General features: G+C 41.3%; 1 protein-coding gene across 3 annotated transcripts in view; it reads left to right on the forward strand.

The window, feature by feature from the left end:
- The first annotated feature begins 6327 nt into the window (after positions 1 to 6327).
- Positions 6328 to 24707, forward strand: part of CLOCK (clock circadian regulator) — a 36634-nt gene continuing 18254 nt past the window's right edge. Inside the window, exons 1-6 of one of the 3 annotated variants that reach the window (XM_033160722.1) lie at positions 6328 to 6740; positions 19367 to 19489; positions 19824 to 19915; positions 21811 to 21870; positions 23567 to 23715; positions 24237 to 24328. In XM_033160722.1, the coding sequence (XP_033016613.1) occupies positions 19869 to 19915; positions 21811 to 21870; positions 23567 to 23715; positions 24237 to 24328 (348 nt within the window). In that variant the 5' untranslated portion in view covers positions 6328 to 6740; positions 19367 to 19489; positions 19824 to 19868. Of the gene's footprint in view, positions 6741 to 15234; positions 15834 to 19366; positions 19490 to 19823; positions 19916 to 21810; positions 21871 to 23566; positions 23716 to 24236; positions 24329 to 24707 lie in introns of those variants that run through there. The other 2 variants (XM_033160723.1, XM_033160724.1) reach the window with 2 other exon arrangements.

Consider the following 24707-nt stretch of genomic DNA (forward strand, 5'->3'; position numbering starts at 1 on the left):
GATAGCTCATGGAACTCCATGTACACATGCCACCCACCCTTCTTTTTAAAGAGGAAGTGGGATTTCATAAGCATTTTACTGTTTTGTTTCTTAATGTGGAAAGTTCTGCTGTGAATGAAGCACTACACACCATGGCAAGATGCGATGGAAACAAGCCTAAATTAAGAATGACACATGAAACAAAAAAGATTCGATGACTGGGTGGTTCATTGGGTGGTAAGACATCCAGGCAAGGGCACTAAGAGACCAATTTAACTGAACGTTTACATTGCTGACTAGCAATTTGTGCCTACAGGAACTCTGTTAGAGGGGCCCTGTCCCACTCTACTTGTCCAAAAACCTGCATCTTCTTGGCAAAGTAATATTGCATGAAGAAAGCACTCATTTCCACAACAGCTAAAGCCAGCCTCATTCCCTACAGACCCTCTCAGGTGTGAAGAGCTGTAGGGTTAGATAGTTCTGCTGCCCTTGGGAGTTCAAGGTGATTGCATGATGGCCCGGGAGATGGCACACTTCTTTACCCTGGCCTTTGACACCTGAGATCTGTGTTATCAGGAACCACTCTATTCCTGAGACAGTAGTTTGTTTTCAGAATTTTTAATATTGAATTTAAAATGGTTGTAACCCACCCTGGGACCTGCTGGTGAAGGGCAGATAATAAATATAATAATATTAATAAATGCTAACCTTTTCTGGCCCCTTCATGGATCACTGCCTTGTCGTGGCGAAGGGGCTTGAATTACTCAGGGAAGCTATGGACAGGTCAAGATGGACAGGTCATAGTGGAGAGTTTGATCTTCTTGCAGTCCATGGGACTCTTGAGAGTCCCATGGCCTGCAAGAAGATCAAACCTATCCATTCTCAAAGAAATCAGCCCTGAGTGCTCACTAGAAGGACAGATCCTGAAGTTGAGGCTCCAGTACTTTGGCCACCTCATGAGAAGAGAAGACTCCCTAGAAAAGACCCTGATGTTGGGAAAGATGGAGGGCACAAGGAGAAGGGGACGACAGAGGATGAGATGGTTGGACAGTGTTCTTGAAGCGACTAGCATGAGTTTGGCCAAACTGCGAGAGGCAGTGAAGGATAGGCGTGCCTGGCGTGCTCTGGTCCATGGGGTCACGAAGAGTCGGACACGACTGAACGACTGAACAACAACAACAACAACAACCTTTTCTGAAAAATATACGAACAGATTATTGGAGCATACCAACAGATTATTTAATTCAATGTATTTGTGCTACTCCATACAATGAAAGTAGTACATGCCTACACAAAAGTAAGTACTATTTAATTCAGGGCCTATTCCCAGCAGGAGTATGATTACACTGTGAAGGAGAGAACTTTGCCATTAAAAAGCATGACTTTTGTCTTTTCCAAGTCAGTTAGTTGAAAATATTATGGTGTTCTATCTTCTTCTGGGTGCTCTTGGCTTCCAGTCATATGTGTCCTTTGCATCTGGCCTTTCTATAGCATAATATGTGGAGTTATTAGTATATTTAAAAGATGATGGTTTGCCAAGATTAAATGGCCCTGATATGGCTTTCTTCCTCTGGATAAGTTTGAAAAGGTGTCCCTAGATCAAATACAACCACCAGTTTTTTCCGCTTGTACAAATTGTATTTACACATATTTAGGCTTTGTCTCAGCAGGGGATAATAACTAACAATACTATTATTCAATACTTTGCTTCCCTCATGAAATCAAAATATTTTGTTTTCTCAAGCAGTTCTCAAAACAGTGAACACACACACCAATTGCAACTGCAGAATAACCCAGTTAATATTACCTTTTGAAATTCCCTATTTCCCTTTGTCCAACAATTGTTTATAAAATTATTCCTGTTCCACTATTTTGGTAATAGCAAGGAGGCTCACCATATCATAAAAAGGATCTAATAGAACCAAAAATAATAAAGGCAACAATTAATAAACAGGCCAGTTAAAACAATTATAAAGTTACATACGAAATTCTCACTGTACCCGTCTGCTGCAGCTTTGGGTCTATAAAGGAATCTGTGGGTATCCTTATGTGAGATAAAGTCACTTCCCATAGATGAGCAAAGTACTTAACATGATGTTTTAATTCTATGCATATTTTAGCCCATTTCTGCCCTACACCTTGCAAATAATGTTAATGGCTGAATTCTTACTTGAGTTGAAATCAACTTGGATTTCTTCCCATCCCAGATTAAACTTTCTGGTTTAATTAAAAGGCTACAGTAGTTATGTATATGTTGGTCTTTACACTACTTTTTGTAAGCCTTTCACATAGAGTTACTAGATGTCCCCGGATTTGCAAATCTGTCCCCGGACAAATTCCGTCCCGGAAATGTCCCCGGATTTGCAAATCTGTCCCCGGGAAACATGGCAGTGGCAGCCTGAGCAGCCTGGAGCCAGCCTGTTAGCACAGTTGGTTCTGGCTGGCTTCAGGAGCTGCTCGCTGCTCTGGCGCCCGCCATTTTTCCTGATCCACAGCAGCGAGCAGCTCCTGAAGAAGCCAGAGCCAACTGCACTACCAGGCTGGCCCCTACTGGGCAATGGCTGCCTGCCCGTGACTCCCAAGCCTCCCCTGATCTGTCAAAACAAAGGGGGGAGGGGGAAGGAGATTGGGGGTGGGCAGTGCGCCATTGCCCAGTTTTTTTTTAATAAAAAAAAAACTCAGCACATTTATATTTCACAGGGTGCGAAAGAAGGGCTTTGCACCATTATACAATATGCATGTGTGCTTGGGCCCAGGGTCTTTTGCCTCACCATCCCCACTACTGACTCCGTGTTGCTACTCAGCTTCAAAAAAGAAAAAGAAAAAAGAAAAAAAATGTCCCTGGATTCATTGAAAAAAAATCTGGTAACCATACTTTAACGGCAAAGCTTTTCTACAAAAGGGCATGCTCATTCTTGGCATTTGTTTATACAGCTTACATATTCAACCAATTCTATGTGAAACTAAAACTGTTTTAAGGCTCACCTACTAAGTTGCTTGGCAACCTCAGTTACAAAACTTATATAGATAACATAAATGGCATACACTGGGCATTAATTACCTCAAGTCATGTGTGCAGTAGTATTAACACATTCTACAAGGGCTAAATTGTTACCAGTGATATATTTCCAAGCTATAAACAAGACCTAATGCTCGAACAAGGTATGTCAACTGTGCTTTATTTCTCTGCAGATCTTTCACATAAAGGGAAGAAAATTTCAATTAAAAAACAAAATTCTAGAGCAGTGCCACCTGTTGTGTGGAGAGTCAAAGGAACAGCATTTCAATCATCATCATAATAAAAATATAGAGGGGAATCTAAAGCTGTTTCATAATTGTTTTAAAGAACTTACTGTGAATACATGGCGTTCAAGTTCAGTAGTGAACCATGGCAACCACAGTAATAGACATATATTGCATTTTGTTGTTTGTTGTTTAGTCCAGTGTTTTTCAACCACTGTTCCGCGGCACACTAGTGTGCCGTGAGATGTTGCCTGGTGTGCCGTGGGAAAAATTGAAAAATTACTTTATATATAGTCAATATAGGCACAGAGTTAAATTTTTAAACATTTTTTAACATTTTCTAATGGTGGTGTGCCTCGTGATTTTTTTCATGAAACAAGTGTGCCTTTGCCCAAAAAAGGTTGAAAAACACTGGTTTAGTCGTGTCCGACTCTTCATGACCCCATGGACCAGAGCACGCCAGGAACTCCTGTCTTCAATATTGCATTAGATTTCAATATTAATCATGCTTGTAACTTAACCATAAGCTCTATACCAGGGATAGCCAATGTGGTGCCCTCCAGATGTTGCGGATTTCCACTTCCATCAGCCCCAGCCACCATAGCCAATAGCTAGGGATGATGGGAATTGTAATCCAAAACAATTGGATAGCACTACATTGCCTCCCCCTCCCCTTATGCACTGCGAGGGTGTTGTTATTGCACCATTCCTGCTCTTCCAAGAAACTCAGTGGTAGATGCTGGATGTTACATTTGCAGAGGAGAATAACGTAAACCTGTAGATCTAATGCATCTACACCAGGGTGGTCCAACATGTGGCCCTCAAGACCTTTTTTGGTGGCCCTCAGCAACATTAGATGCCCCGCCCCCACTGCCCTGCATTCCCAAAGCTGGGTAAATGAGGTGCTGGGCTTAGGGAGGAAGGCTTCGAGTCTTCCCTCCTCCTTCCCAAAGCCTAGGTAGCCGTTTTCGAATTTGGGAAGACAGCGTGAGAGCTGGGACATCAAATTTTGACCTCGCTTCCCCTGCACAACAAGGCAGTGTGTGGCCTGCGGGTTATGTGTCAAAGTATTATTGCAGCCCACTTGCTATGAAAAGTTGGGCTGCCCTGAAGATCCCAACTTTGAAGTGTACAGATTGCAGGATAGTCAAACCTGCATGTACTGGCCTCTACACAAATACCATATCTAATAAGGGGACGGTGGGTATGGAGGAAGAGTGGTATGCTAACATGATTTCTATTTGTTACAGCAGGCATGTCCAACAGGTAGATTGTTGGACCAGTAGATCACTTGATGTCTGCGGTAGATCACTGGTAGATCATTGGCTCCCCCCCCAAAGAAGCTGAACAACTGTGGCTCCCCTAAAAAAAGCTCAACATTTTACCTCCTCCCTGAAAAAACTCAACAACTATGACCCGAAATCCCCGCCAAAATGAGCCTTCCTCCTTCCTAAAAAAAGCTCAACAACTCTTTGACCTGAACCCCCCAAAAGGGGGTAGATCACTGCCAGTTTTTACCTCTGTGAGTAGATTGCAGTCTCTTGGGAGTTGGCCACCCCTGTGTTACAGCATGTAAAATACTGACACCTGTAATGTAGCTGTATAGTGTTATGCATATTAGTTAGTATACTTTTAGAATTCTGCATGCCTGCAAGTATTTTTGCAGCTACATTTCCTTAGCAAGGTTCTTTCACCCCAAATCAGGGGTCAGCAAACTTTTTCAGCAGGAGGCCGGTCCACTGTCCCTCAGACCTTGTGGGGGGCCAGACTATATTTTGGGAAAAAAATAATCTACGAATTCCTATGCCCCACAAATAACCCAGAGTTGCATTTTAAATAAAAGCACACATTCTACTAATGTAAAAACACGCTGATTCCCAGACTGTCCGCGGCCCGCATTTAGAAGGTGATTGGGCGCATCTGGGCCCCGGGCCTTAGTTTGGGAACCCCTGCCCTAAATGGTTGGACCAGGAAGAAGTGCAACAAGAAAAGTTTTCTGTCATGCTCACTGCATTTCTGCCAGATTACTCTGCCTACCAAATTTCTGACAACTATTACAGCTCCTGTCATCCCTGCTGCTCCCAGATGTTGATGAGAGTTGGAAGTCTAACGTTCGAAGGGACAGATAGTCCCCTTGCCATCCGTAATGGAGCCTTTCAGAACCAGGCTTCACATCTGAGCAGTGGAGTGTATTGAGACATCTCAAAGAATCATAGAATTGCAGAGCTGGAAGGGACTCCGAGGATCATCTAGTCCCGCCCCCTGCAAATGCAGGAAACTCAACTAAAGTATCCATGACGGGTGGCCATTCAACGTCTGCTTAAAAACCTCCAAGGAAGGAGAGTCCACCACCTCCCTTGGGAGTCCATTCCAGAGTCGAACAGCTGTTACTGTCTGAAAGTCCTTCCTGATGTTTAGCTGGAATCTCCTTTCTTGTAACTTGAATGCATTGAAATGCCATCTTCCTTTTTGTCCAAAAACTCAAGGCTCGGTGATGAGGCCGTCTTGTATTGCTTGACCTTTTTGCCTCATCTGATTTTTTTAAATAGAAAAAAACTGATTCTTTGCGACAGATTCTGAAACACTGAACTTTAAATCTGCTTGGGTCCCCGGCGGCGCTGTGGTATTTGCTTTTGTTTTTAAAATAACATACAGTATACCGGTACGTAGTTCAAAGAGCTTCTGCTGCAAACATGCGACTTCCAGAAGAGCAGGAGTTTACTCAGGAGGAGGCCGGAGGACTGACCTGCAAAGGGACTTGCGCCCATGCTGCTTCCACACTGCAGGTTAAGGAGGAGCTTTTACGTGGCCCCTTCAGGAAAATAAGGCGACAGAAGCCCCCAAGTCCCCATCCTTCCAGCGCCGTCTTTGCGGCAGCAACGACGTAAGAAGCTTCCACTTTGGGAGAAGGCAGAGGACCCGCCTCCAATCCCGCCCACAGTCCCAAATCCTCCCTCGCTGCTGCCCTCCTACAAGGTAATCTGAGGTCACGGAAGCACAGCGAGAACGCCCTGTCCTCTTCCGACGCATGCGCAACACATCCCTTTCCTCTCCCCCCCCTCCGCCGCCACCTCCCGAAGGTTTCCGTGGCGCATGCGCAGCGAAGAGAAGCCGCGGCCCGCTCCCTGACGAAAAGGGGAATCACCGTCGACTCCCCATCTATGCGCGCGGTAGTAATGCGCATGCTTAGTACTGACCAGGGAAGCACAGGGGCCTCGGGCCGCCTCAGGCTCCTGCAAGCCGATATAGTACCGCTGCAGCTTGCTTGGTTTACCTTACCACCGGCGCACGCGCAGTACGGGCAAGGCTCCTCCAGGCTCGGCGGCTGATTCCGCGGCTTGTTTTGCCGGTAAGCGCGAGGGCGGCGCATGCGCGGTCGCGGAGGGAGACCTTAGGGCCTGGCGGGTTGTGGCTGCTTACTTGAGAAGCGGGGGCGAGCGATCCTTGTCTCGGCGGTGGGCTGAAGAAGAAGAAGAAGAAGAGCGCGAAGGGAGGCGGCAGGCTGGCAGGGAAGCTCGGTAAGTAGGATACGCCAGCGAGCCGCGGTCGCCGGCCTTGAGGGGGGCTCGCGGAGTTCTGCTGGCGAGCGGGCTGAGGTAAACTTTGACAGGCGGCGGGCGCGACGGCGGGTTGGGTCGCTGGCGCAGGTCTATGATCTCAGTGTCTCTCCCCCCCCCCCCGACCCCGCCGCCAGTTGAGGGCTTCGCGTGACCCGCTGCCGGGTACTATTCAGCCCCTCAGGGGCGACCGGGAATTGGGGAACAGCCTGAGGGGCCGCTCCCTCTATCTTCCTCCGACCCCCACCCCCGAACACCGGCACCATGGCGAGGCGGAGACGGGGCAGCTCCGGTGTTTCATAACTGAGGCCGAAGGCGGGAGGGGGCTGTGAGGGGCCTTGGCTGCGCCCATCCCGCTCTCCGCGTTGCGCCCGGCGTCTCCGGTTTATTAAGGGCGCGCCAGGAGTGGCACCGGTTTGGGGTATCCCTTATAGTACAACCGGCGCCGTTTTGGTCCTGTCAGAAGGCTGCCCTTCCCTGCCCTGCGAACCCGGAGTGCGAAGAGGCATTTTCCTTTTTCTCTTTTCCTCCTTGCGCTACAGCGGCCCTGAACCTTATTTGAATACTGATGATGCAGGCGGGGAGGGGTTTCCTCGCCTCTCTGGAGCCGCTTGCTTATGAGCGAATCTAGGGAATTAGATCAAGTTGGAGCGCCCACGTACTTTCATTTATTTTGTCGAGATCAGGACCCTGCCCCTTTCTTTAGAGCAAAGGGGAGAATGCTGGTGTGTCAAGTCCGCTTCAAAGGTGCCAGCTGGTTTCATTTGGTAGTCAGGAATGCAATCTGACTTTTTGGTGTCCTTGGTTTCTTAGGTCTCTGGCTCAGTTTCTACTGAAATGTTATACTTCAAAAAGATCTAATTTAGCAGAAAGTGGAAAGTCGGCATGTAATGATTTCTTAATGTGCTTCTTTTTGTTAAGTAACATGAAAGAAAGGCTGCAAGCATAAGCATACCGCTGGTAAATCTTGTTTAACTCTGCAAGATTTCCGAGTAACCATGCTGATGATGGTGCCAGTGTGTTGTGCACTTGCAGACAAGGTTTTGTTCTGGTTGGTAGCACTTGTAACACTCCTTGAGTGAAGGACACTGTAAGTGACATGGCAAATTGTTAGATTGTAGCAATGTGCGTAACTCCATATATGGCATTTTATAAGTGATCATACTTGCTTTCTGTGTGCACATAATGGGTTATTTTTTTTGTAACCCTGACTCTTTGAGTGGAGTAGATGTAGTAGAAGAAATAGTTCTCTAGTATTTACTTAGGAAGAATAGATTGCAGCTTAAATAAACCTTAAAGTTGACCAAATCTAGAGAGAGTGATAGTTGCTTGTCAGACTCAACTCAAATAGCCTTGCTTTGCTGCACAGTTTCTTGGGTTGGCAACACTTTTTATAGACCATAAATTGCCCACATTGCTGCTTTATAGAATACAGTGCTTGTGTTTATTATACCTATGCCCCACTTTTATATCAGAAAGCTCATGTACTTCCCATAAGCCTTCCGTATAGGTACATATCAGGTCTACACACTAGTTTGAGCAATGTTAAACCAGTGTTCCATTACCTGCCAAAGGCTGTTTCAGTATCCTATCATTTAAGACAAGAATAGTTTAGCTATCTTCATCAAAAAGAAGGGATTCACACAAATAAAAAAATCGCATGGTTTGTTTCCTTGCCGTCATGTTCTCCTGGAATGTTGTTGTTAAACAGAATTGAAACACCAGAATGATGTCTTACTTTGTGGTATGATGCTGAAGTGGCATGCCAACTTTGTAACCACTCCCAAATAAATAATAATAATAATAGTTATTGTATTTATTGTGTATACCACCCTATACTCGTAGATTTCAGGGCGGTTCACAACATAATTTTACTAGTTAAAAAGTTATAGTTATATAATCCTTCCTTACTGACACATTAAATCAGACTTGCAACGATAACTGCAAAATTGCAAATAGACCTAGACTGTTACCTCTAGGTAAGTGGGATAGAGTTGTCCATGCACCCATTTGTACTGCTCTGTACTGTATATATACTACAGTATATGCGGGTTGCTCATCTGAGTCTTTCTTACAGACAGAGCCACAGAGAAACCTTTAAAATATAGGCATATTGTATATAGGACTGCAGTTATCTCTTTTACCCTTTCATAGCTCAGTCTGGAAGGAATACCTTCTTGTTCAGCATTGCCTTCAGTGGAGGAAGCCTGAAGGGCTGGTGCCTAGGCTGTGTTGTGATAAGAAGCACAACCTGCTTTCTCTTCTTCCCTGTTTGGTGCATGCCCACATTAGAACTTGATGAAATGATAGTGCAGTACAGGTTGACAAAGTAGGCAAGAGAATTACAGGCATATCAGAACCTCAGTGAACACTTGGATCATTTATGCACAAGATGCATTATCACTGGCCTGTGACAGCTTTGTATTTAAATAAAAACTACAGGGATGTATGTACTTTATTCTGGACTGCTGTTAACGGAGGTTTTTTTTCCTGTTTTCTGATTTTTTTAATCAGCTGTCCAAAAACAAACAAACAACAACCACAGGTCTATACGTATAACCAAAATAAGTTTATATAACTGCAATCCTAAACTACCTAGAAGTAAATCCTATTGGATTCAGTGAAGCTTACTCCTAAATCATTGGTGTTAGGATTGCCTCAATTATGAAACAATAGATTTTCTGTAATGGAAATAAGCATTCTTTTGATACTACTTATTGCCTGAGATAGAATAGTTTGATGGAAGCAAATCAGTCAATACCAGTGACGGTATATCCCACCTATCTCAATCTTGAATGGGTTAAACGTTTGTAGGGCTTTTCCTGGAAATAAAGAAAGATATAACCAAATGAAGGTGAGTAGGACAGAACTTAATATCTTGATGATTTCTGAACTGAGGAGGTTAGTTTCAGGACACCCCCACCCCCAGATCTTTAAAGATTTGTAAAATGCATGCTGGTGAGATGAGGATTAGTGTTGTGGTCTCACTTTTCATGTTTTGAAAAGTAAGGAACAAAATACAGATTTGCATTGTTATTTCTGTGTGTCTAGAAGTAGTTTCAGTTCTTCATTTGTTAGCCATTGTGCTTATGTCATTTCCCATTCGTATAGTACATACAGTCCTTTTAGTCTTTGATCAAAACTACTTAATTATAGGAAATTTGCCACATCCTGTTTCTATTATTATTATTAACAAAATGTAACAGTGGGATCCCCCATTCCTAAAGGACAGAAATGTTTGATACTGTATAGCCCATTTCATATGGAAATATGACATATGCATGAGAAACATAGGTTTGCAATTGGGTAAAGACATATGCAGGGTCCTAAAACATAATTGATTTATTATATTGCCATTTGATTGCAATTCAAAAAAAATCAGTTGAAAACATGTATAGAACAAGACATTCTGGGAGAGCCTATTAAAACTGTTTGAATTATGAAAGTAGATTTTTAGAATTATTTCCTCCAATTTCATCAATTTGGATAATTAGGCCTGGTCCTAGTTTATCTCAAATATTACTGTATGTGCAAATAATTGTCATACTAGTGACATCTCAGTGGTTAACATTGCAGTTATGTCCCTTATTGTAAAGTGTGTTGCAGACAATTACCCTTAGTTAAATATTTTCTAAAAGGGTCATACCTAGTATGACTTGGAAGGTGTTTGAATTTTTTTTTATCTTTAAAGCACAATAAAAACGTACTAAGTACCAGACTTTTCAGTATTATAAAGACCTAACACTTTATCTAGAATATAAGGGCTATCAATATTTTTATACTGTTAGCCTTAGAGGTCCAATAGTGCAGAAGTTCATTGAGTATTATATGTGTATCATTGCTAACTAGGGTTCCTTGCTTACAAGGTTTTGCAAAACCACTTCAAGCTCTGATCAAGATGGACTCCAATTGGTATTCATCATGTCTAATGTTGTTAATTGCCCTGGGATATAGGCTATGAAAGGCAGTATATACATGCTCTAAATAAATAACTATAGGTAAGCAAGAAAGGATTCACAACAGACCAAAAGAGGGGGGAAGAGCTGGAGTCTTTGACTTGTTGAACTCTTACTGTACATGTTTAAGAGATTAGTGTTATACTTGTGCTGGGCAAGTGTGTAAGTTTCTTTGCCTAATTTTGCCTACATTTCCCTCCGAGGAACATTAAAGTAACTGAACAAATCATTATTAACTTGTTAAGTGTTTAAAAGTTTGAAATGAACAGTAGTAAAGTAGTACCGGTAAGTCTCAACTTTCAGGGGGGGTGTGAAGGAGAATAAAGATGTTAAAAGTGACACCGAAATTCTGACTTGGAAAACAACAAGGTGAAATTGCAGGAACGGTGGAAGAGTTCTTAACAAAACAATTACAATGTTAAAAACAAGTAAAACAATAAAACTGTTTCAATCAAAGCAAAATTGTGTGAAGTTCCTGTTTTCTTAAGCCACACTTTCATATGATGTCCAATTTGGAAAAAATGTCCAGATGTCCCTCCAAACCAAGTTATCAAACCAAGATCATCTCTCCTACTTTGTTTTATAGATTTGTTTTAAGAGGATGAATGAATGAATAAATAAATAAATAAATAAATAGGATAAATAGTTGTCACATAACGGGCAGATAGAATAGCTATTGCCAGTTTGCTCTTCACTGTGACATTGTGTCTTAGAAGTTAGGTCCATTGATCAAATGCTGCCATCCATCACTATCACGTTCTCAGGACTCTTCCAATGCCGCACCACCTCAGTCCTGCTTTATGTCCCTCTTGCATGTTTCTGTCCATTTACAGTGTGTTATTAGACTGTTGATAATGCCTCCCACTTGCCTGTATGGAGGATGAAGAGATGTGTGCATACAAATCTCCAACTTGTACATGGTTGAAATGCAGCCTTTGGTACAAATGTAAGAGTCATAGCTATTGTTCTGTCTGCTTTTGCCACAAACTCCACCTATTATTATTATTATTGCCTCTTTTCCTGCCCAACACTGACATGAGGTTGAACATGAGGGAATGTGGCCTTGGGCTGAAAAAGGTTCCTCATTCCTGACTATTATAGTTGTCACAGCATGACATTTTGGGGGCTCCAAAGAATATTCTAGAAACTTGCTGGTCTTGTACTCACCACTGAACAATTCCAGATCACATTTAGCCACCATAGATTCCCTGCTGAGGTGAGAGAGACATCACTTCTTCCTTCTCTCTTGATGGAAGCCTTTCATGAATATCTGTGGGTGAGACAGGAATGTTGCTGAGTTCCATAGAATTCCTTTCTCTCCGCACAATGGTGGACCAAATGCTTGAGAGCTGTGATGTTTCATGTGAAGCCTTATAGGCACTTTTTTTTAGACAAGTGATTAATAGAATGCTGTATTTCTAAAAATGCTTCTTAAAGCAGCATTTGACAAAAATGTGAGAGAGAATAAGATGGTGACTCTGTTGTTAAAGTGTTGAATTGTAAATGAGTAGGGTTTCTTTTTTAGTGAACATTGCAGGTCCTTGTTGTTGTAGTGAAAGATGTTTGATATTGCAATGGATCAGATACTGCAATTGATTGTGCTGTTCATTTTTTAAAATTAGTTTGAGTGGTGTACTTTTTATTGTTAGTTTTGGTGATGTCTTTTGGCTAAGCAATAAAAGACATGACAGGCCAAGACCCAGAACTCGATATCAGCAATCTCATTTCATGATGATTAAGCCAGTATTGCAATATGAGGTGCTCTAATGATTTCAAACTTTGATGATCAAGAACCATTGTTTATTTTCAGTCTAGTTCAGTTAATAATACCACTAGGTTTTGCTTTTCTCACCTTAGTGGGCTAGCTTCTGAATATATTTGCTGTGCCGTTAGCAACTATATAGAAATAAAGTTCAGCTCCTGCAGGACTGTAGCGGTTGGAAAAGCTGTAAATTCTTCATCCTTAAGTTGTTAAAGCTGTGGAAGTTGAGAGTATATCCCACTGAAGTAACTGAAGTGTCATAAGTTTGAGACAGTAATAACTATGGATTGCATCCAACCAAGTCCTATTCAGAGTAGACCTATAAAAATTACTGGGGCTATGTTAGTCACGTTCATTCATTTTTGTGGACCTATTCTGAGTAGGGCTAACACTAGATATAACCCTGTGTAAAGAAGCTGTAGTGCAAAGCACATGCAAAAGACTCAAGTCAAATAACTGGCAATCTTTAGCACTACATATTCAGACCTGCATCATGCTCTGTAGAATTGTGCCAATGAAGTTTTGATACCAGTTATTGCTGGTGCAAATAAGCCTTTTCAGGCACTGTTTGAAGCAAGAGGGGGGAACTAGCTTTGTTACTGTTGTCAAATATAGTAAAAGTAATCTTTCAGGTTACCATAATTCATTAATTTATAATTAGATTTATATTCTGCATTTTCTCCAAGGAGCATGAAGTTTTTAAGTTTGTCACATTGCTTATTTGTTAGTATTCAAATGTTTAATAAATGCTATCTTTAAAAATTAACTACTAGTAAGTAGTAAGGAAAAATTAACAAGGTGCAAGCATTCATTTGTGAACATTTGAATCTAAGGCAACAAAATAAGATATTTTTAAACATGAATGTGGTGTATCACATCTGTGCCAATCCCACTAATGCTGTTATTTTGCTTACTTTAAAATGGTGGGTAGTGGGAACATGTAGAAGATCATTGTAGCATTCCTGTAGCATTCTGCCTACCAGCTTTTCCCATTCTACATTTTTCTGTAGCAGGTTGTTGAATAATATAATAAATCTAAAGTGCTCACAAAAGAAATTACAAATTCAATTTGAAATTAAAGTAAAAGTTTTTAAACATTGCTAGTTTTGAAGAACTGGAGTACTACCGGTACTTTATTCATATTCTTGGCAAGGTATCAGTTACACTATATGGATATTTGTTATATTATGTTATAGAAAATAATTTTGTTGTAGATTTTAAGAAATATGTATTTAGTTAAAAAAGATATACATTGTTTCATTCCCTGGTTCACATCTAGCTTTCTCACCAACCAGAGGATAACGAGGTAACCCTCTGTATTGTGTTGTTATGATAGGTCTTGTGCAAGGCAAGGCATAAACTCTGCTATAGCCTATAGAGCAGAACTGTATTGCTTCAGCAAATGTCAATCTGAGATTTGGCTCTATGTAGAAATAGCAGCTGCATACCTGTTGCTAGTCCCACCCTCACTTTTCATATAAAGGACTCTAGCCTGCTCCATCAGTAAGCAGTAAGCCCACAACATATGTAGGGGTTGTGTTCTGGGGATTGCACCTAAATCCAAAATTGTGTACAATCAAAACACATTGGGTTCAGTGGTGGATGGGATTCCCAAAGTCATTTCCCCTGAAACTTCACCCTCTTTTAATTTTTTGCTGTGCATGTAAAGCTGAATGCACACAAGTTGACTGCAATGTTCAGCTCACTGCAATACATCTTCCATCTGGAGTGACACTGGCACTGCATGCTTATCTGATGGAAGTGCTTTTTGGGGCTGCTCTTGTGTGCCCTTTTCGGCTTCAGAGTGTTCAGTCTCAAACAAGTAGGGGAATCCAACTGACGTCTTGTGCCTCTAAAAATGGACCTGTGTTAAGAGAGCATAGTTGCAAGGCTTGCAGGATTTCCACATCTGGGGAAGCATTTTATTAACAATCTGTTTTATGGTTGCGTAGGATATCCTGTTTAATTTGGCTTTCATTTAGCATGGGGCTCAGAGCCAAAGAACTTCACAACACTTTTGTGCAGTTTGGGACACTGTGGCCTGGTGTATGTGTTATGCAGTATTTCCCCAAGCTGCATGGAAAACAGAGTTTTGACAATGAGGAATACTTTTCAAAAATAATTCATAACATGGCATAAGGGTTTGCAGTTCAAAACAAAATTAAAAATCAGAATCCCACTGAGCCCAAAGTAGCTCTTTGTAATGTGGCCATTGTTTGTTATTAACTGAGAGTCTGGCAACACAGTACATTCACTTAGAAGTTCCATTGTATTCAGTAAGGGTTATCCCCAGGTGAGGGTGCATAGGAGTTCCACTATATGAAAGATAGTTTTTAACTCAAAAATGTTGTGTGTGTGTGATATATGGTGTTGTTGTTTTTTAAAAATTGAGTATGCTGCTTAATGGGACGCGGGTGGCGTTGTGGGTTAAACCACAGAGCCTAGGGCTTGCTGATCGGAAGGTCGCCGGTTCGAATCCCTGCAACGGGGTGAGCTCCCGTTGCTCAGTCCCAGCTCCTGCCCACCTAGCAGTTCGAAAGCATGTCAAAGTGCAAGTAGATAAATAGGTACCGCTCCGGTGGGAAGGTAAACGGCATTTCCATGCGCTGCTCTGGTTCACCAAAAGCGGCTTTGTCATGCTGGCCACATGACCTGGAAGCTGTATGCCGGCTCCCTTGGCCAGTAATGCGAGAGGAGCGCCGCAACCCCAGAGTCGGACACGGCTGGACCTAATAGTCATGCTTCTTAATAAAGATCTGTTTTGCAATTTGCAAAATCTAGAGTGTCTTCACTAGAAGTCTTACTATAAAGGAAACCCCAAGAGAGGATACTATTAGAAAATGTTAGAGGGGGAATTTGACTACAAAGAAAGAATGGTTGTATATTTCAGTCTGTTTGAACTTCTTTGTACTTCTTGAACTTGAGAGATACACAGTGTGTTTTTAGGATCCTGCATAAATGTAACAGAATGTTATGTTCTTGTTAGAGGTGTTGAGCATCAGATGCCAACTTTGTTCATAGGGGTCAGGAATGTCACCTTATGCATGACCTTGGAAGAAAGCATGGTTTGTTGATTATTAGGTTATTAGGCATAAACAGAAAATTAATCAATATGTGATATTACTATGATATTTAAAGTAGTACATCCTGGCAAAACTCAAGGTGCTACCTGAAAAATCTGTTATTTGCAGAAAAAGTTATTATCATATACTGAAAATCTAAGGGGTCTTTCTTGGTATCAGAATGGATGAAGACTTTGAGGATAGCTGTTATAACCGAGCTGACTGGTCTAATACATAGGCAAGAAGGAATAACAGCTTGGTGATTTATGATTATGTAAGTTGTCATCTGGTATTTACAATGAACTATATTTGAGTATTTTATATTTTTACATTTTAAGAATATTAAGTGCTCTACAGTGGGTATCTTTGGTTGCTGTTGCTGTTCTTCCTGTGTTGGCTTTTATTATATCAGAGCCATTCAGTTTGGCTAAATCAACTTTGTCAGGTCTATTAGGATGCTATTCAGTAGAACATCAGACTGAAATTATTGGCTACTATTATTTGTTTTGTTTACTCTAGTCATTCTAGCTTAAGTTTTCAGTGTATTCATAAGCATCAAAAATATTGTTCTAATGACTCCTTGTATTTTATTCCTATGACTTAAAAATGGTATTAAAATAAATACCTAAACTGTTTAATGTGTGACCTCAGTACAAGCTATGTGAACAAACCAGATTTGCAAACAAGTGCTCCAAAGTTACTAGCACTCACAAACAAAAATACTGGTTTTACTCCCTATGCATTCTTGTACTGTATCAGTTTTTGAGGTCAACAGAAGAAAATAAGTCAATGGTTGTAAAGCTCCCCCTTTTGGTTATCTAGAAGTGGTTCTTATGTGTAACAGGTGACTATAAGCATAGTATAAATGCATAAAGTAAAAGTATTGGGCAAAATTTAACATTAGATGAGTAGGGATGGATGGAACAGTCGTAATCCAGTTCATGTCCCTTGAACATGAGTAGACTAGTAAGTCTGTTCCTTTGAATGGCCATGCAGGGGTTTTGTTTGTTTGTTTTTCTTTAAAAAACCCAGTTACAGCTGTTTAGAGCAGCTAGAAAGTGTGGTGCTTGCCACACTCATTGATAAGATATGAGTAAAAAGCTCCTGGAAGAGGCAGCGCATTATGATATGCCACCATTTCCTGGGTGATTCTACAGCACAAAGATGGTTTGAAGTTCAGTAGAGGAGAGGGAAGGAAGAAGAGAGAAAGATATTCCTAAACATGGCAGAAGCCCCTTGTGGAATGTATATATCTGTAATGTGACTTTCTTAAGAAAACTCAGGAAGCTGCTTGAAGACTGTTAGTTTGTGCAGTGCAGAATATCTGAGTTACATATCTGTATTTTGTCCTATACCAGCAACATAATTTTCCTCTGCTCTGCATAATTCATAAGGTCTCTTTTCTTTAACATCTAGTCTATTCTTCATGTTTGCTTTTAATTTCAGAAGTCTTTCTAAGTGTTTTTTAAACACCCCCCCCCCCCGCCCCTGGTTATAAGCATAGGTCAGGATTCAAAGAACTGTGAAAATAGCTTCATGTGCCCAGGATGGTTTTGGATTTGTTTCCCAGACATCAGCCGCGTCTCTCCCTTAAAGCCTAATGGTAAACCACATTTGAAACTGAGGAGAATTAAAATGGGGAGGGAAACTTCAAAATCCCACTAGGTTAGCACAACTCCTAGAATAGCTGTTTGGATGTCTGGCATAATAATAAAAAGTCTAGGCATTGTAAGTGAGAGTGAAACACAGTTTTAAAGACTACCAGTACTGGGTGCAATACTTGCGTCATTTATTCCCCCCCCCCCTCGGACTTGTGTAATGTTTGGCAGAATATTCATATTCTCAAAAGTTTAAAAACACAAGCTTCATGTTACAACGTCCACAGTCTAGATTTCAAAAGACTTCTTTGCGCATTTTAGTGGATACTCTGCCCAAAAGGGGGGAAAAAACTATTCAAATGGGAGATAAGGGTTTAACCACCTTAACAGGAAAAGTAGGTCAATAGGACACTAGGCTATTAGGCCAGAAAGACACAAGCAGGTTCTCTGAGTCATGCTTCACTTTGCTTTTCCTCCCAACTCCTTCTTCTGGCAGATTGCTTTTCTTTGTATTTAGTTCCTGCCCTTTTTAGTTACTTTTTAAAACAAGTAATCATTCTTGTTTGTGTACTGGCAAGAGGATATATTAATCTTCTAAAAGAAAGTTCCATGTTCTCTCAGTATGATTTGCTTCTGGGAAATGATCTAAAAATACCAGTTAGGAGGGAGGGAGTTCTAAAACTGAGGAAGCTTTTCCAGGACTCCTTGCAGCTGATAGGGGAAGAGAATGGAATGGCCAGAACAAGGGCAGCATTTCCTGCTTGGAAATAGACAGTGAGTGGAATGGAGAAGGAGAATTGAATGTAGAGATATTTCCCCCAGTTCCCAAGATCTTGGACTGTTTTGCATTTTGAGAGCAGCAAAATGTTGAAACCTCTGAAGTAATGTATTAGTCTGTATGTTTGAGGGATTTTCTTTTGCATCCTGCCCATTCTGGAGAACCAATGTGTTTACGTAAAGTTGGGGTTTAGAACAGAAGATATATGGCAGGTCTACATTCTTTTGGGCAACAGGAACAAAATAAGCCTGTGCTAGCTGGCCTGTGCTTTGCAGATACCAATATCTGCGGTTGTGGTCATTGACAGTGTAGAGTTAACAAATGTTGGTTAAGCACTGTGCCGATTGCATGAGTACACCAGCAGGCACCCAATAGTTTATTTGTTTAATTAAATATTTATAAACTGCAATGTCATACAAAATATAGACAATGTTACAGTAAGAACAGTTAAATCATGGATAGCATATCAGTAAGAACTGATTGGTAAAGAAAATCACATTGCAATTATTAATTTGGACACACTTTTTGAAATTTATTTATTTAAATATTATTAAACTGCACTTTCATAGAAAGTATAACATATATAATATTAATGGTACGTTACAGTATTAAACTGCATGCTGAATTTGTGGTGCTGTAGGCATAGTCACATGTGCAAATGTCCCACCACTATAGGTTTTGATCATTTTTGTAGGGAATTTCTTGGCAGAGATCTCTGCTTTGTAAATAGATGTAGCAATATAAAATTATCCAGCTGTTGGAGGCAGTTTTGGTATGAAGAAACAAACATGTTTGGGAACATTGGTGGAATAAAGAAGTAAGAATTCAGACATAAGTAAAAGAATAGAAGCAATTATGACACAACACTCCCAGAGCTAATGGGTGGAATCCAAAGGTTGTAAGATTGGACATGTGCTTGCACAACCAATCATTAAATTTACATTGTCCCTGCTGTGTCTCTGACTAGCCTCTCTGGGTAGGGAGGAGAGATTGCCCAAGACTTGCTCAGCATATTTGGAGTTAAGGAAGCAATACTTTACATGGTTGTCTGGGAGTAAATCCCTTTGAATTTAATAGGGTTTGCTTCAGAATAGACATATAGAATTACTTTGTAACTCACATAGAATCATAGAACTGTATATGGCTAGTACTGTAATGGAATTCATGTAGTTGACAGCTCTGGTCAGAGAAGATTAAAGTGTAGCTGCTCAATGACTTTTCTCTTACCACAGATGAATGTCTGTTTTCTTACATCAAGCTAATATATATATTTATATATATATATGTGTGTGTGTGTGTGTGTGTGTGTATATATATATATATATTCTTTTCCTGTACTTAAAATAAAAAATGGCTTCATATTACTGTACATGAAAAAAATAATTAGGTTCAGAATTCTAATACTGTTACCTTTCTTTTTCTCTTTAACAGTACTGAATTAAGATATTAATGATCTTCTGCGGAGAATACATTTTGAAGGCTCTTCCCAAGTTGCTCCTTCTGGAACCTGTCATTTTAGAACCTTGCCATTTATCATCCAGAAAAGTATAAACGGTAAAAACTCACTGGATTATATTCAGATAATTAGGGTACAGAACCAAAAAGCACAGGTATATATATTGGTAGCAATCCAAAGAACTATGCTCGTCATTTTAAGGGCTTTGGCATTGCCAGACAACATGACAATTTACTTTTGACCTCTCAGTTTCAAATATGGTTTGCCATATGGAGTTCAGGCAGGGAGTTGATGTTCAAGAGACACAGGCAATCTTAAAGCTTTTTGGGCACATGGAACTAGTTGCATGGTTCTTTAGTGACAGGAGGGAATTTTATTCAGGAAAAATAAGAGAGTGATGTAACATTTCTTTCTTTTTCTGTTCTCTTACAGTGCAGACGTACAAATGTCTACCACAAGACTAAAGTGTGATGTGTTATGTTCTTTACCATAAGCACCCATAAAATGAGCTCCATTGCAGACAGGTATGCTATGTTTGAGTTTTGAAAATTATTTTTTATTTGTGCATTGTTAATGGTTGCACATGGTTTAAAACAGAATTTCAAAGAAGGCCATTGAAGTTACAGTATCTCTTTATAACAGGAGAGGTGAACCTGCAGCTGTAAAGCTGCTTTAGGTGGACTGCCAATCGCCAGGTGTCTCTTCTCCCTCTTGTGCAGCCCCATTGCTAGCAAGTTGTTGCATGCAAATGCTCAGCAAGCAGGAAGGAGCACTAAGCCCTCCTAGCAATGCCACTGCACCAGAGGATAAAGAGGTGCCTTTGAAAAGTAAGGAGATGAGGCAGTGAGGCTTTCCTTTCCTCCTAGCCCAGCACCACAATGGAGAGGAGTTCTATCTCTACTGGTTGTTGAAAAAAATATGTGTGTGTGTGTGAGAGAGAGAGAGAGAGAGAGAGAGAGCACCTACCTGTATGTGCCTGACTGTGTGTGGCTGCCTGCCTGTCTGGATGTAGGCAATATGTGTGTGCATGCATGTAAATGTACATTGATCTCAGCCTCTGTTGGCATGCAGCCCTTGGAGCTGTGGTTATCAGTGTGGTCCTTAGACGACCAAAAAGTTTATCTACCCCTCCTTTATAGCATAACAGACTTCATTAGCTGTTTGCTATGAATGACTTGATTTAATGGTAATGCAGAATTGCAAAGATCCAATGAGGGTGTTTCAATATTTCTTCCTAAATTGTATCTGTGGGTACAGTAGAAAAGGTAATGTTCACAAAATTTATTTTACTTCACATCGAAACCAATCTTATAAATACCATTTTTAAAAAGATCAATATAATTAGTAATTATCAATCAAGTGTATTTTATCATGTGCAGACTGAAAATGCTTAATAATATTAATATTTATTATTTGTACCCCGCCCATCTGGCTGGATTTCCCCAGCCACTCTGGGCGGCTTCCAACAGAAACCAAATACAACAATATCAAACATTAAAAACTTCCCTAAAAAGGGCTGCCTTCAGGTTTTTTCTGAATGTCAGGTAGTTGTTTATTTCCCTGACCTGTGATGGGAGGGCGTTCCACAGGGCGGGCGCCACTACCGAGAAGGCCCTCTGCCTGGTTCCCTGTAGTTTTGCTTCTCGCAGTGAGGGAACAGACAGAAGGCCCTCGGCGCTGGATCTCAGTGTCCGGGCTGAATGATGGGGGTGGAGACGCTCCTTCAGGTATACAGGACCGAGGCCGTTTAGGGCTTTAAAGGTCAGCACCAACACTTTGAATTGTGCTCGGAAACGTACTGGGAGCCAATGCAGATCTCTCAGGACCGGTGTTATGTGGTCTCGGCGGCCACTCCCAGTCACCAGTCTAGCTGCCGCATTTTGGATTAATTGCAGTTTCCGGGTCACCTTCAAAGGCAGCCCCACATAGAGCGCATTGCAGTAGTCCAAGCGGGAGATAACCAGAGCATGCACCACTTTGGTGAGACAGTCCGCGGGCAGGTAGGGTCTCAGCCTGCGTACCAGGTGGAGCTGGTAGACAGCTGCCCTGGATACAGAATTAACCTGCGCTTCCATGGACAGCTGTGAGTCCAAAATGACTCCCAGGCTGCGCACCTGGTCCTTCAGGGGCACAGTTACCCCATTCAGGACCAGGGAATCCTCCACACCTGCCCTCCTCCTGTCCCCCAAGAACAGTACTTCTGTCTTGTCAGGATTCAACCTCAATCTGTTAGCCGCCATCCATCCTCCAACCGCCTCCAGGCACTCACACAGGACCTTCACGGCCTTCACTGGTTCTGATTTGAAAGAGAGGTAGAGCTGGGTATCATCCGCATACTGATGAACACCCAGCCCAAACCCCCTGATGATCTCTCTTATCAATATAAGGCTGTTCTGAGATTTGTTTTTTTTTCTTGTAGAGATGATGGTAGCATTTTTGATGGTCTCGTGGAAGAAGATGACAAGGATAAAGCGAAGAGGTATGTTTTTTTTGAGGTAGCTAGCACCAACCATTTTTCCTGTGGTTAGGATGTATATAAACTGTGCATTGAAATGGGACTTGTAGGGCAGTTTGCACACAATGCTAAACCATGGTTCAGTGTTAGAAAGATGAGCCTCAGCAAGCCTAGGTAAAGCCAGCTTCAAACCATGGGGTTTCCCCTCATTGTGAGCCAGGAGCCCTGATTTGCACAGAATGCCAAGATTCTTTGAAACTGAAAATAAAATTCTCCTGGCTGCACAGGAGAGAGTATTGGGGAGTGAATAGGAGAGCATGTGAGACTAATGCTTTGTTTGGACTTGCCGAGGCTTGACTAAGTAAATAGTTTAGAACAGGGAAAGAGAACCTGTGACCTTCCAGCTGTTATTGAACTTAATCTCTCATCAGCCTCAGCCAGCACTGCTCATGATGACTGGTGGTGAGAATTGTAGTTCAATGACATCTGGAGGGCCACTTCTGGTTTTGTATTACATCTGGACCAGCACATAGATTGCACAGATTATATCAGGAAGCCTGTGAAAAGCCCTATATCCAGTGGTATAAAGTATGCACAATGCCCTTAGTCCTTGCATACATTGCCAGGCATGTGGTCAGCTGTCTTATCTGACAGTGCTGATAACATATTTGGGGAAGGGGGAAGAGAAGGGAGGACAGATTCAAAGCATCTCTTTTCTCCTCACCCACCCTCTTAACATGTGACCAAGTAGATTAATTAAAGTTTGTTCAAGGGAAGATACTAACACATAGTCTCTTGCTGAGTGCAAGGATCACTGCATGGGGATCTTGGTTTTTCTGGTTTGGAGACAGTATTAAAATATTGCAATAAAATATTAACATATTTATGTACTGTAATGATATAAGACTGTTCAATTTTCAATTTTTAGTTTTTCTTTTGATTTTATCAGGCATCCAAATAAGTCCAAGTGTCTTGACTGGCAATTGACCTCTTGAATAGCTGCTGTAATATGCTTAAGACAAAAGCTTAGATTCAAACAACAGTAAAACTTGTTTCACAGGCTCAGGACTTGGCCCCCCCCCTTTTTCCTTTTTTTCCTTTTAGCAGTAACCTATCAAGGCCGCATAACTATTGAAAGTGGAGGAAGAGTGGTGGAGTTAAAAAAAATTCCACTGGGCATGCTCAAGCACTTGTTTTTGCCAAAAGTAGTTATTTGGATTCCACCCAAAAGATGTTTAAAGATATTTAACCATACCACTAATGTTTCCATGTATAGGGCTCCAAAATGGAAAACTAATGTTGCAGTCTTAACCCTGCTTACTTGGGAGTGAGTTCCATTGAATTTAATAGAACTTCTGAGTTGGCATGATTAGAATTGTGCTGAAAGTATTTCTATGGCTAGTTTTGCCCAATGTTTCCTCCTCTTTACATTTTATTTGAAATGAGTATATTTTATTGACCATTGTAACTTACAATACATTCTATTGTATCCACTGCTTCCAGGGCTTTCATTCCCTCTTCTCCCCTTGCATGCTCCCAACCCTTCAGGTGTTCAGGAGCTGGAAGGGATGGGAGAGGAAAGGGAAAATCTGTTATGCAGATGGAAGCCCCTCGTGCTGACAGAACTGTAGCATTAGACACAGCCTCCTCACCCCTAAGAAATTGCATGAAACCTTTCCCCTGGAATTTTCATAATTGTGTGTGTATGCTTTTTTTTAAGGGTGTCAAGAAACAAGTCTGAAAAGAAACGCAGAGATCAGTTTAATGTACTCATCAAAGAACTGGGATCCATGCTTCCGGGCAATGCTCGGAAGATGGACAAATCTACTGTACTGCAGAAGAGCATTGATTTCTTACAGAAGCACAAAGGTAATTTGGGAATGTCACAAGAAATTTGTGGAACAAATTTTGTTGAATTCTTGATACTTAAGTATATATGAGTATATATGAGTTGGAATGGTCCATAATTCACAGGTAGTTTTAGTCTGGCTGCCTGGTGGTGTTGGTGCTACTGTATATTTTCCGGGACAGGGTGGTGGCAGAGTTGAAGGGAGCCCTGAATTGGTGGTGCCAGCAACCCAATAACGGTGTGCGTGCACATGTGAGCTGCTGCCAACCTGGAACTCTTCTAGCTTTCCCCTGACCTATCTCTGTCCTGTTGAATGCAGCACTACAACTAGTAGTGTGCTGCTGCTCTGCTCTCCCCATCATGCAGTTCTGGTGATGAGTGAATGCTTTTTTTCTCAACCTTTTTGACTACCTATCTGCATCTTGGTACATTAAGGTAGAATGTTGCAATGAATACAGTTCTCTCGCCTTTTGTTCAAGTTGGCATCCAAAGTTGGGTGTGTGTATTACAGTGTGCGCACAATTTTCCTCTCCTTTTGCAGAGATCACTGCCCAATCAGATGCCAGTGAAATCCGACAGGACTGGAAACCCACATTCCTTAGTAATGAAGAATTCACTCAGTTAATGTTAGAGGTAACTTAATTATTTTCATTGTAAGTATTGCTTTGTGATGTCGTGCGGTATATTTTCAGCTTTGTATTGTAATTAAAATGCACTTTCCCCAATATTCAGTTAAAATATGTGCAAAACAGATGCAAAAGATGCATGTGGAGAATGCTGCTGTCGGGTTACTGGGGGACCAGTTACTTAAAATATTCTGTACCTTTGAAACTTAATTTACCCTCTGTTTTGAAACCCAGTTTGATAATGCCTTTGACCTTTAATTTCTCAATTGTTTGGGTCCAAAGTAAATTGAGCACTACCTACCTCCATATAATATTGCTTGTCTGTTTAGAAACTTAGAAGGGTCTTTGCTCTCCATCCCACCATTACCTGTAGCTGTAGTCATGTT

Source organism: Lacerta agilis, chromosome 9 (genome assembly GCF_009819535.1).
Source record: "Lacerta agilis isolate rLacAgi1 chromosome 9, rLacAgi1.pri, whole genome shotgun sequence".
NCBI classification, from domain to species: Eukaryota; Metazoa; Chordata; class Lepidosauria; order Squamata; family Lacertidae; genus Lacerta; species Lacerta agilis.